This window comes from Piliocolobus tephrosceles, chromosome 3 (genome assembly GCF_002776525.5).
Source record: "Piliocolobus tephrosceles isolate RC106 chromosome 3, ASM277652v3, whole genome shotgun sequence".
Lineage (NCBI taxonomy): Eukaryota > Metazoa > Chordata > Mammalia > Primates > Cercopithecidae > Piliocolobus > Piliocolobus tephrosceles.
This window is the reverse complement of record NC_045436.1, coordinates 40,279,088-40,298,078: the sequence shown is the minus strand read 5'-3', so window position 1 is coordinate 40,298,078 and position 18,991 is coordinate 40,279,088. Positions and strand designations below refer to the sequence as shown.

The following is an 18,991-nucleotide window of genomic DNA, read 5'->3' as shown; positions in this document are numbered from 1 at the left end:
TTTGAATGTGAATCCACTTATCTTCTTACCTTTCTAAAATTTAAAATTTTCAGAATTCTTACATATGTGTAGGCCCAAGAGTTTCAAATAAAGGATTATGGATCTATACAACTAATATAAACTACAACTATTACCACTGCTGCTGCATGTGTTATACAACTTTGCCTTTATGTAGCTCTATATTCGTTATTCCAGATCATTCTAATAGCTCATCAGCCTACAGGTGTAAAACTAAAGATCTATCTATTGTTTAATGGATACACGACTTTTAAAACATTTTAGCTGATCATTTTTTAAAAAAGTACTGCAAATTTAAACAAGCACAATATTAACAGCCACAATATCCAAAGCCTGTAGTCATAACCCTAACTACTAGCACTTTCTAAGTCTTCTTATTATTACTATTGAAATTTTTATTCATATTCAACATCCATGTCTGGTGCATTTTGTTTGATGAAAACAAGCTAATTAGTGCTAAACCTTCCCTAGTTCATAAATTTATTCCTAAGAACATTAAAAGGAAGTCAAGTGAGACATGTTCGGTAACAGATGTTTGCCTTATTTGGCTGCCTTTTTACAGTTTGTTCTCTTTCATTACTTTTTAAGAAATTTAGTTAATGTTCCCTTTACTAGAGAACAAGCATACCTAGCTTCCCAGGAGGTGATGCGGGGGGGTGGGAGGAGGGATTCCCCAGGGCAGGCACAGTCTGTTCATTTTCTTAATCTACTATCTGCTCAAATGCTCTCTACATTCAACTTTTCATTCTCCCATCCAGGTATTCACTTGTGTGATTTCACAATCACATATCCATTTATCTCACCAAAGAATGCCTATGTTGACACAACCGTAGAACTAAAACTATTGTTAACAGTATTACTAATGTGTATGGGCCTAGTGCTCCCCAAATATCTTTCCCACATAAGGATATCTCAGAGCAAAAGGTCAATTATGATTGAGAATTGGGTTGAATATTTTGGCTTCTACGGTAAAGAAAGATTATGAAGTGGCCTCCAAAAGCAAAAAGTCAATGGCCTTTTATAATAAAGGAAACTAAAAATACAGTATTAAGAGTTTTCTCTATAATATTAAATTCATTAAAAAATACACATTTAAAATTATACTACTTATTGACCTAAACCTCACATTTGAAAATCATTTATGGGTGGGACTGTGATGTGGTTTAGGAGGTGGCATGTTGGTATATTTAAGTAACATTACAACTCAAATCTTGCATTTGCCAAAAGTGCTTTCTTTCAAAACTCTATGAGAATAGTTGAATATATATCTTGATCTATTTACTGCTAAATAAATTATGTATGTAGTACATTCTCCCAATAAGTATCTTCTAAGCTAGGAAAATAGTAGGGTTATTATCTAAAAAGAAACATTAAGTAAAATAAAGTAAATGATGGTTGTAAAAATACACTTTAGGCCCAGATAATATTGCTGCAAGAAAACATTACTATTAAAATGTGGGCTTTTATTCTGGTGCTACACCGGTCTTGGAGCAGTGAACTTGGGGTGTATGTGACCCAGTATGACACCAGCTGTAATAGCCAAGGGAATGCAATGCCTATATAACCCCTCCCCCAACTCCAGGCAGTGAAGCTCAGAGAGAGATTTCTGCTTGGGGGAAGGCAGTGAAAGAGTACAGACAACTTTGTCTTGCAACTTGAATACCAGCTCAGCCATAGTGAAGTAAAGTACCAGAGAAATTCCTTGAAACCCCTGATTCCAGGCCTTTGCTCCTGGATGGTGTTTCTAAACCCACCTTCAGCCAGAAGGAAATCCACGGCTCTGATAGGACTGACCCAGTCTTGGCAAGATTCACCACCTTCTGACTAAAATGGCATTGAGCCTTGAATAAACAAAAGAGGAAGCAAGGCAGTATTTGCTGTGGGCCTTGGGTGAAACCCAGTTCTGTGCTGGTTTGCAAGGCTTCAGCTGGGAACCTGCACAGTGCCATTTGTGATGGCCATAGGAGTATCAGCATCACCCCTCTCCCAGCTCCAGGTAGCCCAGTACAAAGAGAGACTCCTTCTGTTTGGAGGAAACAGAGGAAATACAGTGAGAGACTTTGCCTGGTAACCCAAGAGTTGCAATATTCCTGGGTTTACCAGGAACACTGGTGTACCATAGTGCTGAAACAGCTGCAGTGACCACAGCCTTCGGTCACAACACTCAATCCCCTTTAAACTACTAGAAGGCCCTCTCAAGAAGTATGAATACAAACAAGCCTAAACCACAAAGACTGAAATAAATACCTAATTTGTCAATGTACAGACATCAGTGAACATCCACAAGCATCAAGAACATCCAAGAAAACATGAACACACCAAACTGACAAAATAAGGCACTAATGATCATTCCTGGAGTGATGAAGATATGTGAGCTTCTAGATAGGGAATTCAAACTAGCTGTCTTGAGGAAGCTCAATGAACTTCTAGATAATACATAGAAGGAATTTAGAATTCTATCAAACAAATTTAACAAAGAGATTAAAATAATTTTTTAAATCAAGCAGAAATTCTAGAGCTGAAAAATTCAATTGACAAACTGAAGAATGCACTAGAGTCTCTCAACTGAAGAATTGCTCAAGCAGAACAAATAATTAATGATCTCAAAGACAAGCTATTTCAAAGTACATAAAAGAGAAAAAAGAAAAAATACAATGAAACACACATACAACATCTAGCAAATAGCCTCAAAGGAGCAAATCTAAGAGTTACTGGCCTTAAAGAAGATATAAACACAGAGAGATCAGGGTAGAAAGTTTACTCAAAGAAATAATAACAGAGAACTTTCCAAATCTAGAGAAAGATATTAATACCCATATACAAGAAGGTCAAAGAATACCAAGCAGATTCAACCCAAATAAGACTACCACAAGGCATATAATAATCAAAGTCTTACAGATCAAGGATAAAGAAATGATCCTAAATCAGTAAAAGAAAACAAAACGAAATCACATGTAAAGGAGCTCTGACAAGTCTGACAACAGGCTCCTGAGGCCAGGAGGGAGTAGGACAACATTTTCAAATTGCTGAAGAAAAAACACAACTAGAATGTTATATCCCGTAAAATTATCATTCAAATACAAATAAATACTTTCCCAAACAAACAAAAGATGAGAGATTTCATTGACACCAGACCTGTCTTACAAGAAATACTAAAGGGAATTTGTTCAATCTGAGAAAAAAAAAAAGATGTTAGAGAGCAATAAGAAATCATCTTGAAGGTATAAAACTCACTGCTAAAAGTACACAACACAGAATACTCTAACAATGTAATTGTGATGTGTAAACCACTCATATCTTTAGTAGAAAAACTAAAAGATAAATATAACAAAAATAATAACTGCAACTTGTTAAGAGATAAATAATATAAAAGATATACAGATAATAAAAAGTCAAAAAAAAGGAAGCATGAGGTTAAAATATAGAGTATTTTAGTTTTCTCTTTGTTTTCTTTGCAATAAGAGTTAAGTTGTCATCAGTTTAAAATAATTCATTGTAAGATGTTATTTGTAAACCTTATGATAGCCACAAAACAAAAACCTATTTTAGGTACATAACATTTTAAGAAAAGAAATTAAAACATACTACCAAAAAAATCACTTTTACACAAAGGAAGATGGATGGAAGGAAGGAAGGGAGGGAAGGAAAAAGGAGACAAATAATAAAATGGCAGTAGTAAGTCCTTACTCATGAATAATAACATTGAATGTAAATGAACTAAATTTTCCAATCAAAATACATAGAGTGGCTGAATGGATTTAAAACACAAGACACAACAAGATGATGCCTACAGGAAATTCACTTCACCTACAGACACACATAGACTCAAAATAAAGGAATGGAAAAAAAAAAAATACTTCATGCCAGTGGAAACCAAAAAAAAGAGTAGGAATGGCTATACTTATCAGATAAAAGAGATTTCAAGACAAAAAATATAAAAAGGAACAAAGAAGGTTATTATATAATGGTAGAGGAGACAATACAGCACGAGGATATAACAATTTCCAAATTATATTCATCCAACACTGGAGCACCCAGAAATATAAAGCAAATTTTATTAGAACTAAAGACAAATATGGACTCCAATATAACAGCAGGGAACATGAACACTCTACTTTCAGCATTAGGCAGATAATCTAGACAGAAAATCAATGAAGAAACATTAGACTTAATCTTCATTTTAGACCAAATGATCTGAATAGACATTTATGGAATATTTTATTCAACAGCAGCAAAATACACATTCTTCTCCTCGATATATGGAATATTCTCTAGGATAAACTATATGTTATGCCGCAAAACAAATCTCAAGTTTAAAAACATTGAAATCATATGAGGTACCTTTTCTAACTACAATGGAATAAAATAGAAATCAATAACAAGAAGAACTTTGAAAATGGTAGAAATATACGGAAATTAATATGTTCCCAAATGATCAGTGGGTCAATTAAAAAATTGAGGAACAAATTGAAAACTTTCTTGAAACAAATGAAAATGAAAACATGACATACCAAAACCTATGGGATACAGCAAAAGCAGCACTGAATGAAATTTATTGCAATAAATGCCTACATCAAAAAAGCAGAAAACAGTCAAATAACCTAATGATACCTCTTAAAGAACAAGAGAAGCAAGAACAAACCAAAACCAAAATTAATATAAGAAAAAAAATTAAAGATCAGAGCAGACATAAATGAAATGAAAACAACACCATGAAGAATCAAAAACCAAAAAGTTGATATTTTAAAAGGACAACGAAATGAACAAAAATTTAACCAGACTGAAAAAAAAGACAGAAGACCCAATAAATAAAATGAGAAGTGAAAACGAAGATATTAAATTGATACCACAGAAATTCAAAGGATCATTAGAGACTATAATTAGCAACTATATGTTAACCAATTGGAAAGCCTATAAAAAATGAATAAACTCCTAGACACATACAACCTACGAAGATTGAGCCATGAAGAAATAAAAAACCTGAATAGACCAACAACTAGTATTGAGATAGAAGCAATAATTTAAAAATCTCCCATCAAAGAAAAGTCCAGGACCTGACGACTTCACTGTTGAATTCTACCAAACATTTAAAAAACAGCTAATACCAATCATACTCAAACAAGTTTTTTAAAAAATTGAGGAGGTATACTTCCAAACTCATTCTACAAGGCCAGTATTATGCTGATACAAAACCAGACAAAGCCAAAACAAAACCAAAGAAAACTACAGGCCAATATCTTGACCATAGATACAAAAATCCTCCAAAAATACTAGCAAAAAAATTCAACGATACATTAAAAAGATCATTCATCATGATTAAATGGGATTTATCCCAGGGATGCAAAGATGGAAAAACACACAGATCAATAAATGTAATACCTCATACGAACAGAATGAAGGACAAAAATCATGATTGTTTCAATAGATGCTGAGAAACAGTTTGACAAAATTCAGCATCCCTTTATGATAAAACCTCTTGACAAACTCAGTATAGCGGGAACATACCTCAACATAACAAAAGCCATAGAAGACAAACCCACAACCAATATCATTCTGAATGGAGAAAAACTGAAAGCCTTTCCTCTACTATCTGGGACAAGACAAGGATGTCCACTTTCACCACTTTTATTCAGCGTAGTACTATAAGTTTTAGACAGAGTACTTAACAAGAAAAATAAAGGGCATCAAAATTGAAAAGGAAAAAGCCAAATTATCCTAGTTTACAGATTATATGATCATCTATTTATAAAAACATAAATACTCCACCAAAAAAATTAGAACTGAAAACAAATTCAGCAAAGTTGAATAATATAAAATCAACTTACACAAATCAGTAGCACATTTATATGCTAACTGCAGGCAATCTGAAAAAGAAACCAACAAAGTAATTCTATTTATAATAGCCACAAATAAAAACACCTAGGAATACAGTTAACCAAAGAAGTAAAATATCTCTACAAGGAAAACTATAAAACATTGATGAAAGAAATTGAAGAGGACAAAATAATGGAAGGATATTCCAATGTTCATGAATTGGAAGAACCAGTTTTGTTAACATGTCTATACTACACAAAGCAATCTACAAATTCAGTGGAAAACATATCAAAATACCAATGGCATTCTTCACAGAAATAAAAAAAAAAAATCCTAAAATGTATATGGAACTGCAAAAGACCCTGAATACCCAAAGCAATCCTAGTAAAAACTATAAAGCTGGAGGCATTACATTACCTGACTACAACGCTATAGATATGAAAACAGCATGATAGTGGCATAAAAACAGACAAATAGACCAATGGAACAGAATAGAGAAACAAGAAGTAAATTCATGCATTTACAGTAAACTCATTTTCAACAAAGATGCCAAGAACATGGCCTGGGAAAATAACAGTCTTCAATAAATGGTGCTGGGAAAACTGAACATCCATAGGCATTAGAATGAAACTAGCCCCCATATCTCACCTTATACAAAACTCAAACAAAATGAATTAAAGGCTTAAATATAAGACTTGAAACTATGAAAATACTAGAATAAAACATTGGGTAAACAGTTTAGGATGTAGGTCTTGGCAAAGATTTCTTGAGTAAGACCTAAAAAGCACAGGAAGCCAAAGCAGAAATTAACAAATGGGATCATATTAAGTTAAAAAGCTGCTTCACAGCAAAGAAATCAACGAAGTAGAGACAGCCAACAAATGGGGGAAAATATTTGCAAACTACCACCTAACAAGGGATTAGTAACCAAAATATATAAAAAGTTCAAACAACTCAATAGGAAAAGACAAATAATCTGATTTTAAAATAGGCAAAATATCTGAATAGTCATTTCTCAGAAGAAGACATAAAAATGGACAAGTATAAGAAAAAATGGTCAACATCACTATCATCAGAGAAATACAAATCAAGACCACAGTAAAACATCATCTCAACCCAGTTAAAATGGTTTTTATTTAAAAAAAAAAATAGAATAATGGATGCTGGTGAGAATTCGGAGAAATGGAAAATGTAAATTACTACACCCACTATGAAGAACAGTATGGAGTGTCGTCAAAAAACTAAAAATAGAACTACTACATGATTCACCAACCCCACTGCTGGGAATATATCCAAAGGAAAGGAAATCAGTATGTCAAAGAGATAGCTGCACTTATGTTTGTTGCACCACTATTCACAAATCCAAGATATGGTTATCAACCTAAAAGTCCATCAACAGATGAATGAATAAAGAAAGTATGGTGCATATACAAAATAGAATATTATTCGGGCATAAAAAAGGATGAAATCCTGTCACTTGCAATAACATGAATGGAACTGGAGGACATTATATAAAATGAAATAAGCCAGGCACAAAAAATGAATATTGCACGTTCTCACTCATATATGAGAGCTAAAAAATAATTTTATCTCACGGAGAGAGAGAGTAAAACGATGGTTACCAGAGGCTGGGAAGAGTAAAGGGGAAGGTGAGATAAAGAAGAGATGGTTAATGGGTACAAAAATATAGTTAGACAGAGAGAATAAGATCTAGTGTTTGGTAGAACAGTAGGGCAACTATGGTTAACTATGATTGATTGTATATTTCAAAATAACTTAAAAAGTAAAATTGGAATGTTCCTAACTTTATGTTAGAAAATAATAAATGCTTGAGATTTGATAATGACATGTTGTATCAAAATGTCATATGTACCCCATGAAAATGTACTATTATGTATTTACAATGCTTAACAATATTTTTTTATTATTTGTAAAGAAAAGAGGCTTAATTGGCTCACAATGCTACATGGCTGGGGAGACCTCAAGAAACTTAAAATCATGGTGGAAGATGAAGGGAAGCAGGGCACATCTTACATGGTGGAAGGAGAGAGAAAGAGAGCAAAGGAGGAAGTGCCACACACTTTCAAACAACCAGATCTTGTGGAAACTCACTATCAAGGGGGATGTCCATTCCCACGACTCAATTACCTTTTATGTAAGAAAGCATATCTACAATGACTTTATTATAGCAAATTACAATTTTGATAAGAGTAACTAAGCTGTAAAGAGTTCCTCCAAGTAGAGTATGTTATATTTATCTCTCTTCCAATGAAATCAAAGACCAAATTTCTTATGTCCCTGTTTCCACTCCTCCCTTAACAATGCAGGCTTCTCTGTTTTGAGTTTTCCCAGTTACATCTTGTCTTCTGAATTGATCAAACAATTTCACATCAAGATGACTTACAACTTCATATCCATTAGGATGTGAAGCACCAGAAAATATAAGAAAATGGGGAGAAACTGGAACCCTCGTGCATTGCTAGTGGGAAGGTAAAATGGTACAGCTGCTGTGGAAAATGATATGGCTATTCCTCAAAAAATTAAACAGGGAAATGCAATATATTCTAGCAATTACACTTCTGGGTATACACCCAGAAGAAGTAAAAGTAGAACTCAAACAATATCTGTGCACCCATGTTCGTAGCAACGTTATTCAAAATATCCAAAAGGTGGAAGCAACCCAAGTGGCCACTGATGGGAGAATGGATAAAAAAAATGTAGTATATACATGCAATGTAATATTATTTGGCCTTTTTAAGAAAGAAATTCTGACACATGATGCAATGTGTATAAACCTTAAAAACATGCTGAGATAAGCCAGCCACAAAAGAACAAATATTCTATGATTCTGTTTATGAGACACCTAGAGTAGTCAAATTAATGAAAACAGAAAGTAGAATGGTGGTTTCCAGGGAATCAAGGGAGGGACATACAGACAATTAGTGTTTACTGTATAGAGTTTCAGTATGGGAAGATAAAAAAGCTTTTTTGCACTATCCATATGGGAGATGGATAGTGATGACGGTTACACACAATGTGATTGTGATGAATGTCAAAAAACTATAAACTTAAAAATAGTTAAAATGGTAAAATTTATGTTATGTATATTTTACAAAATATGAATTTATAAACAATAATTTTAAATTATTTTCATTATTTAAAATGAAAAAAGACTACTTATAACTTGGTGTTTACACGGACACAGGGAGGGGAACAACACACACTGGGCATGTTGGGTGGCAGTGGGGTGTGGGGAGGGGAGGGAGAGCATAAGGACAAATAGCTAATGCATTCAGGGCTTAAAACCTATGTGTCGGGTTGATAGGTGCAGCAAACTACCATGGCACACATATACCTATGTAAAAAACCCAAACCTAGGTGCCAGGTTGATAGGTGCAGCAAACCACCATGGCACATGTATACCTATGTAACAAACCTACACGTTCTGCACATGTATCCTGGAACTTTTTTTTTTTTTTTTTTTTGAGATGGAGTTTCACTTTTGTTGCCCAGGCTGGAGTGCAATGGTGCTGTCTCATCACCACAACCTCCACCTTCTGGGTTCAAGTGATTCTCCTGCCTCAGTCTCCCGAGTAACTGGGATTACAGGCATGCACCACCACGCCTGGCTAATTTTGTATTTTTAGTAGAGATGGGGTTTCTTCAGATTGGTCAGGCTGGTCTTGAACTCCTGACCTCAGATGATCGCCTGCCTCAGCCTCCCAAAGTGCTGGGATTACAGGTATGAGCCACTGCACCCAGCCAATATCCTGGAACTTAAAGTAAACTGAAAACAAACAAACAAACAAAAAAAGAACTTGGGTGTTTGATTCCTGTTATAAGTGTTGGTATTTTAAAGAATAAACAAAAGGGGAATCCTTACTAAAACTTCCATTTAAACTTCCAGTGGTGAAAATTGAAAATGAAGTGAGCAGCAAAAAAAAATTTGAGTCTTTGAATATCATTCTCTCATATTTATTCAGACATAGCCCCACCCATGTAGTTGGTACACAAGGGTAAGATATAAACCTTTATTATCTCTAACTGAACAGGTACAAAAGGTCACTTTATTGACCATCTGGTGTCCACTCCAGTACACCCCAAATTTTCAGTTTATAAACACCTAAAGTCTCCATCCAAAAAAACTATTAGAACAGATAAATGCATTCAGTAAAGTTTCAAGATATAAAATCAATGTACAAAAAATTAGCAGCATTTCAATATACCAATAATGATCAAGTGAGAAACCAAATCAATAACTCAATCCCATTTATAATAGGTACAGAAAAAAAAAAGCCACCAAGGAATACGTTTAAGCTAGGGAGGAAAAGATCTCAAGAAGGAAAACTAAAAAATACTGATGAAAGAAATCACAGATGGCACAAACAAATGGAAAAGCATCCCAGTCTCATGAATTGGAAGGATAAAAATAGTTTAAATGATCATACTGCCCAAGGCAATGTATAGATTTAATACAATTCCTGTCAAATTACCAATGCCATTCTTCACAGGATTAGAACAAATAATCCTAAAATTTATATGGAAGCAAAAAAGAGCCTGAATAGCCAAAGTAATCCTAAGCAAAAATGATAAAACTAGAGGTATCACATTACCTGACTTCAAATTATATAAGACTATAATAATCAAAACAGCATGATAATGGTTCAAAAATAGACACATACATCAATGGAAGAATAAATAACCCAGAAATAAAGTTACATTATTACAACCAAGTGATCTTTGACAAAGTCAACTAAAAAATACATTGGGGAAAGGACACCCTATTCAAGAAATGGTGCTGGTAAAACTGGAAAGCCATATGCAGAAGAATAAAACTGGACCCCTATATCTCACTGTATGTAAGAATTAACTCAAGATGGATTAAAGACTTAAACTTAAGACCTGAAACCACAAAAATCCTAGAAGAAAACCTAGGAAAAACTCTTGTGGACATTGGCCTTGGCAAAGAATTTACAGATAAGCCCTCAAAAGGAAATGCAACGAAAACAAAAATGGACAAATGAGATCTCATTAAACTGAAAATCTCCTGCACAAGATAAGAAATAATTAAAGGAACAGACAACTTACCAAATGGGAGAAAATATTTGCAAACATGCATCTGACAAAAGGTTAATATCCAGAATTTAGTAGAAACACAAACAACAAGAAAAAAACAAATAATCCCATTAAAAAGTGGGCAAAGGACATAAGTGGACATTTTTCAAAACAAGACACACAAGCAGCCAACAAACATATGAAAAAATGCTCCACATCACTAATCACCAAAGAAATGCAAATTAAAACCACAATGAAACACCATCTTACACATCAGAGTGGCTACTGAAATGTCAAAAACAATAGACGTTGGTGAGGATGCAGAGAAAAGGGAACATTTATACAATTAGTGGAAATATAAGTTAGTACACCCTCTATGGGAAACAGTCTGCAGATTTCTCAAAACTAAAAATAGAACTACCCTTCAGTTCAGCAATCCAACTACTGGGTATCTACCCAAACAAAAAGAAATCATTGTATCAAAAAAGATACACACATTCATTATGTTTATGGCAGCACTGTTTACAGTAACAAAGTCATGAAATAAACGTAAATGTCCATCAATAGATGGTTGGATTAAAAATATGGGAAATATATATATACATACACACACCGTGGAATACTACTCAGTCATATAAGAGAATGAAATCATGTATTTTTGTGGGCGCCTGTAGTCCTAGCTACTCAGGAGGCTGAGGCAGGAGAATGGCGTGAACCCGGGAGGCGGAGCTTGCAGTGAGCTGAGATCCGGCCACTGCACTCCAGTCTGGGCGACAGAGCGAGACTCCGCCTCAAAAAAAAAAAAAAAAAAAAAAAAGAAAGAAATCATGTATTTTGAAGCAATGTGGATGGAATTGGAGGCCATTATCCTACGCAAAATGACTCAGAAGCAGAAAGTCAAAAACCACATGTTTTCACTTGTAAATGGGAGCTAAACTATGGATAGCAATGGTCATCCAATAGACATTGGAGATGCTGATAGGTGGGATGGGATAGGGGTGAGGGATGAAATGCTATCTATTGTGGACAATGTACATTATTGAGGTGACAGCTACACTGAAAGCCCAGACCTCAGCACAATATAACTATCCATGTAAAACAACTAACTGCACTATCGCTAAATCTATAAAAACAAACTTAATAAAAACATTAAAAATAAAATAAAATTAGTTTTAGTAAATTTGACTCACAAGGAATTTAGCAACATATGTTAAATATTATATATTAATAACTTAAAAGTTTTGGTTTACAGAAAAAAAATAAAAATTCACCATGTGTTATTTAAAATGACAGAGTAAGAACTATTCAACAGGTAGATAAAATAATTTTGTAAAATATATTTCAGTTGTCTAATGATGTTATGGACTAAATTGTGTCCCTTTGAAATTCATATGTAGAAGTTCAAACCACCACTGTATCTTAATTTGGAAATAAGGCCTTTAAGGAGGTAATTAAGATTAAATGACGTCATAAGGGTAGGGTCCTAATCCAATATGACACCAAGGATGCATTAGCACAGAAGAAAGACAACGTGGCCAGGCACAGTGGCTGACACCTGTAATGCCAGCACTTCGGGAGGGTAAAGTGGGCAGATCACCTAAGGTCAGGAGTTTGAGACCAGCCTAACTAATATGGTGAAACCTCGTCTCCACTAAAAATACAAAAATTATCCAGGCACAGTGGCAAACATCTGTAATCCCAGCTACTCAGAAGGCTGAGGCACAAGAATCACTTAAACCCGGCAGGTGGAGGTTACAGTGAGCTGAGATCACGCCATTGCAGTCCAGCCTGAGCAACAGAATGAGACTCCATCTCAAACAAAAAGAAGAAAGACAATGTGAGGACACAATGAGAAGGTAGCAGTCTGCAAGCCAAGGAAAGCGGTCTCAGTAGAAACCAATGCTGCTAGCAACTTTATCTTGGACTTCCAGCCTCCAGAACAGTAAGAAAATAAATTTTCGTTATTTAATCCATCCAGTCTGTGGTATTTTGTAATAGCAGCAAATGGCAAGTCCAGGAAAAAAAAAAATCAGTGATATGAAAAGAAAGAAAAAGATAAAGAAGATAAAGGACAGGACAGACATATTCACACACAGAACAGAACATATAGGAGATGCAAGAAACCCAGACATATTTATAGACACTGAGAAACACAATATTGTAAAATAGCATTACATGGTCTTTTAAGAAATTGTTGCTAAAGATGTCTGAATAATATGAGTTTCTTCTGCTATTCACATGTATATATTAGGACATGCTTTGAGAAATAGATGAATTTAAAGTACCAATTCTGCTTTAAGATCACAAGTTCTCATGTCCTGGATTAGAGCCTTCATTCAGAAAACCATCAACATGTGGTCATAAAACTGCCCTTGGAGTTTTTAATCCTTTCATTATTATGCCTTTAACAGATATCTACATTCTCCCCTTACCTTCATTATGTTTTCTTGATAGCCTATGTACCATGACAAAAATAGTTGAGGTGCTAACACATTTGGGGCAAACCATGTGATGATCACTTTAACTAATGCTCTTCAAATAAAAAATGACACGCATATTGTGGGATTGGGTGATCAGCAAGATTTACACAAGACACAAGAACAGAACTAAAGCACTGCTTCAGAAAAAAATGAATTTCAGTGGAGAACTATCTTAGGACGGAAATAGGTCCATAGTAAAATATCAAGTTGTTTCATCAAAATTAACCCAATAATTTACTGGAAAAATGATAATTCAAATCTACATCCAGTTTTATAAATACTTACAGTATAATAATCCCGAAATATTGATGATGATTGAGAGAAAGTAACTCGACCGGAGTCATAAGCCAAAGAGAAAGACCTTGTTGGCACAAATCCTCTCCAGTCATAGAATGCTTTGTCTGTTAGAAACATCAATGCAGGTTAAAACAATATTTATCCGGGAAAAGTACACACTGACTATATTGCTTAATGTTGCAAAGAGTAAAGCAAATCATCTTTATGGCCTCACTATTCTGTATTAAAATCACAGTCATCTAATCAGAGAGAAATGAAGAAATGATAGGACTGCATAGAGAGAGGCTTCAATTAACTGGCGCCTTCATATGGTAAGGCTCTCGTGTTTTTATTGCACAGTGTGCCCATCAGAAAAAGAGTAGGTTCATTCTCTTCACTATCTCCTCCTGAAGAACATCAACCTCTTTTTTTTTTAAAGGAGGCTTAAAGCAAAATCATATTTGCGAATAGCACTTATAAAAATAAAAGGAAAACCTCTCTGTATTACACACTTTAAAAGAAAATTCAGTATTTTATAAGGCACATGTTTTGATATTGCAAAGTAAATTAAATTATGAAAAGTGTTTAAGGTAAATAGGTTGAAAGCACAAAAGGTTAGCCAGCATCGCCACATATTTCTTCTGTCTCATGGCAGTTGGTACATAAGATTTCTACAGGAACCTTTATTCTTTAATCATAGGAAGGAGATTTAAGATTGATTTGTCCATTTTTTTCTCAGAGATATTAATCATTTAAAAAGAAGAAAATTCAGTTCAATCCTCCCATCCAAATGAACCAAACTATTTTCATATTTCCAATTTTCCTTCATATATGTATATATGTGTATCTATATAGTCTTTCCTGAAACTTTCAATGTAATAAAGTCATCCATGGACTGCTTAGTTGTATATAAATTTATAGAAAACTCAAGAAGTAATAAATTCTCTCACTTCACTGTTTCAATTTATTTACAGGATCATAAGTTGAGTGGTCTATGGGGAGGCGACGAAGTAACATAAAACAATAAAAAGGTAATGTTATCTCAGAGACATTCTAATCATTACATACACATTCTACCTCATCCATTTCAGTCAAGAGTCTCTGAACTCTTTCAAACAGGCAAAATCTCTTGAAGAGGCAACACAATCATATATTTCAATCAAAATTCAATGTGAATCAGTGGAATTCTTTTTTTTTTTTTTTTTTTTTTTTTTTTTTTTGGAGACATAGTCTCACTCTTTCTCCCAGGCTGGAGTGCCCTGGCGGGATCTCGGCTCACTGCATTGCAAGCTTCCCCTCGCGGGGTTCATGCCATTCTCCTGCCTCAGCCTCTTGAGTAGCTGGGACTATAGCCACCTGCCACCATGTCCGGCTAATTTTTTGTATTTTTTAGTATAGACGGGCTTTCACAGTGTTAGCCAGGATGGTCTCCAACTCAAAATTCTTTAATGGAAGCAAAGGCCAATAACAAGTAGCTTGTAAAGAATCTGAGCATTTTAGTACCTAAGAAGAAGATAGCAAGGAAAAGGCCATGCCCTTTATATTTTCATTTGGCAGCTTTATAAGACCAAGGGAGTATAAAAGAGTAACACAAGAGTTATTAAGATGTATACACGCTTACATTTCTTTTCTTTTTTTTTTTTTTTTTGAGACGGAGTCTCACTCTGTCACCCAGGCTGGAGTGCTGTGGCTGGATCTCAGCTCACTGCAAGCTCCGCCTCCCGGGTTCACGCCATTCTCCTGCCTCAGCCTCCTGGGTAGCTGGGACTACAGGCGCCACCACCTCGCCCAGCTAGTTTTTTGTAGTTTTTAGTAGAGATGGGGTTTCACCGTGTTAGCCAGGATGGTCTGGATCTCCTGACCTCGTGATCCGCCCATCTTGGCCTCCCAAAGTGCTGGGATTACAGGCTTGAGCCACCGCGCCCGGCCAACACGTTTACATTTCTTATGAAGCCCTCTTAATGAATTCAAAGCATTCTCCAACTCATCAGCATTATTCCTGACCTACCCACTCCCCTTAATGCACCATTACATACAATAAACGATATCTCATATTTTAGATAATCATGCTTCTCTTTCCAATCTTCTTTTTGAATTTATAAACTGTTTCAAGGCAAGGACTATAACTTACCTGGAACAGCTCTGTGTTTCTGATTTATTAGCAATGTGAATGAGGTAGCTATGAAAACACTGGTGAATAAGAAGGAGGATACTGAACATTCCCAACACAAAGAAATGACAAATATCTGAGATGATAAATATATTAACTACCCTGATCTGATCACTGTACATTATATGTATAAAAACATCACTCTGTACTCCCATGAATGTGTACAATTATTATTTGTTAATTTAAAAAATAAAATTAAATAAATAAATAAAATTCCTCTGTGATTAAAAAAAGAATTGGTCTGAAAAGGTTAAAGCTTACAGGCAAAGAGGTTATCTTCTTGATACTGAAGAGTCCAACCCAATATATGAAACTAAAACCTACATGACTTATTTTTCCAATAGTGTCCAGAGCATTTTCAAATGTTTTATCTTGTTTACTCACAAAGCAGACTCACAGAGTTGAAAACACCATGCATTATTTTCTCCCAGTATATAGGTATCATACTAGAAAATATAGCTATAACTTTTCTGGAAGCAGTAAAGCCTCCACTAAAATCCTCAAGGTAATCATTCACATACTGATGTATGCTAATGACTCCCCCTTAGAAGCCAGGCACAGAAGATGACATGCAACAAATTCCAGTTTATTCCACAAAGTCGGTCGAAAGTTACAAGCTAATAGTTTGATGAAGACCAAAGTCATTAATCAGACTAAATCTTCACAAACCCTTCCTGGAGTCAACAATCTTCACAGATAATGCCACATAGAAATAAAGGTTCTGAATCCCAGGGGTGTATGTGTGTGTGTGTGTATGTGTGTGTGTGTGTACATATCTGCACAAGAGTAGGCTATATATTGATAGATGGAACAGAAATCTTGTCAGTAATCCCAGTTATCAGTCAGCAGGACAGAAGAAAATATCGTAAGAGTAAACAAATCTGAGGAAAACTCAATATCAAGATTTGGAAAGAAACCAAAATGGTCACCTCAGTTTAACAAGGAGTTAAAAAGTAGCTATCCTTGAACATAAAAAAATTTGTTAATTAACTACTCATACTGATATCTGACTTTGCATTTCTTCAATATTTCAGACTATCATCAAAAAATATTAATTAATGTTAGCATGCTGCCTTTCTGCATATCTAATTTGCATATCGACTTAAAAGTTTTTCGCTTGCTTTGTATGCACCATAAAACTGAATATAATGGTGTGCCCCAAGTGTCTGTGTGTGTCTGTGTGCACGCACGTGCGTGTGCTCCTGGATTAGAAACTGATTTGGCATTGACTACAAGGCTAACCAACAAAACTGTAAGAGTGAAAGGTCCCATAGAATCCAACAGAAATAAATACATGAAGAAACAGAAAATCCTTAAAAATGGACTTTTAAAATTCTTATTTTTAGATATTTTTCACCAGACCATCTCCCCTCATTTTCTAGCATCATCTTGATGTTTATAATGATAATCATTTTTCAATTTTATTTTCTGTTTTTATTCAAATTTATGTAGTTGACAATTAGCCAATTATTTACACAGGTGGGAGACATTTCCAAAACCTAATAAGCAGTTGTTATTTTAGAAGTTTAAATTATACAAATGACTCACAGAAAACTGAAAAGATCGTATATGACAGGTGATAATGTCAGGGAATGAGAAACAAGGGAAAGAAAAAGGAAGGAAAGAAAAATTCTTAGGTAGCTAAAACAGTCCCCACATCTGTAATTTTTGTAGTGACAAATATTATCTTCGTATCGGAAATGAATAGATTGGTTCAATTCACCTGGATATCAGCAAAAGACCCAAAGGCAATAGTAGTTCAGCGTTTAAAAATACACTGTTTTAGTCAACTTAGAAACCAAATGCTCTTAAGAAATAGTCTGTATATCTGCCTTCCAGAGTAGAAGGAAGTTCAAATGAAAATGAATCTTTATTAGGATATGATAAAAACCAAAGACATTACTGGGTTTAGTGGTCCTGTGTCCCTAGAGCCTCTTTTATGCCAAGCTCGTTCTGTTTCCCTTTTATCAATTCTCTCGTATCAATTAATTCTTTGAGTTAATTGCACATGCAGTTTTAATCTGTAGGTAATTACAAACAATTAATAGTTAGGAGACAGAATTAGCAGTTCTTAGTTTGATTATCTATATAATTAAAAGGGGTGGTAAACTAGAGTTGACAAATAGCATCTTAATCATTTGAATAATCAAACCCCAGAAGCTTGCTTGGGTGGCTGAATTCCATCTGTTACATTAGTTTAAATTTTAGAATTAATGACTGAAATGTCCATTTAAATCAGTTCTTATGTGTTGAATTTATGGTACAAAATGAACAAGGCATATACTCTAAAATTACTGAAACCACCTTCTTTTGTTTGTTTATAATAAGCTGTTTCCAAAAGGATTCAATTAAAACAAAGATTTGTAGAGTAGAAAAAGTAATATATTTTCCTTGCCCATTGGAAGTGTTCATGGAGGTGACATCTCTATAACAAAGACTGATAAACAAGAGAAAAGTATAAGTTTGTTTATCAAAGTTTTGTGTAACATGGGAAGCTTCAGAAATGAAGACCCAAAGACTCAGGGAAAACTATATTTTTTATGAAGAATGGACAGTCATGTAGAAGTATGACTGGACAAAAATGCAGTATGACCTTATGGTAGTAAACTAGGGGAAACTCAGCAAGGCCTATTTCTTCAGATTTGTCTTGGCTTCCAGGTATGGGGCAGGACATTTGTCACAAGAGAGTCTTCAGGAGGGAAGGTAGGACGTCAGAGAGTGAATTTCCTGGGTTTTATGGCTAGCTTTGGAGTAAAGGAATTCTAGTTTCTATGTCCAGCTTCTAGGGAGAAAAATCCAGAGAGAGCTTCCTGCTTCTACTGTCCTCTCAATCCCTGCAGCTCAAAATACTCAGTATGCCAAGAGACCACATTTTTGGGGTATCGTGTTCTGAGTCCTGACAGATTCGATAGACTAAATTATGTACATCTAGTGAATGCCGGTTAATAATAATGGATACCGTTTCTATGTTATAAAATATCTAAGAAATATGGATAATTCTTTTCATACTATGTTCTGTTTAACACTTTGTGTGCTGTGATGGTTAATAATGAGTGTCAACTTGATTGGATTGGAGAATACAAAGTATTCATGCTGGGTGTGTCTGAGGGTGTTGCCAAAGGAGATTAGCATTTGAGTCAGTGGAATGGGAAAGGCAGACCCACCCTTAGCCTGGGTG

General features: G+C 34.8%; 1 protein-coding gene across 1 annotated transcript in view; it reads right to left on the bottom strand.

Annotated features, from left to right (window-relative positions):
- The window catches only part of IQCM (IQ motif containing M), a 381,316-nt gene that overhangs the window by 248,926 nt on the left and 113,399 nt on the right, over positions 1-18,991 (bottom strand). The window contains 1 exon segment of the mRNA XM_026454113.1: positions 13,653-13,768. Within this exon segment, the coding sequence (XP_026309898.1) occupies positions 13,653-13,768 (116 nt within the window).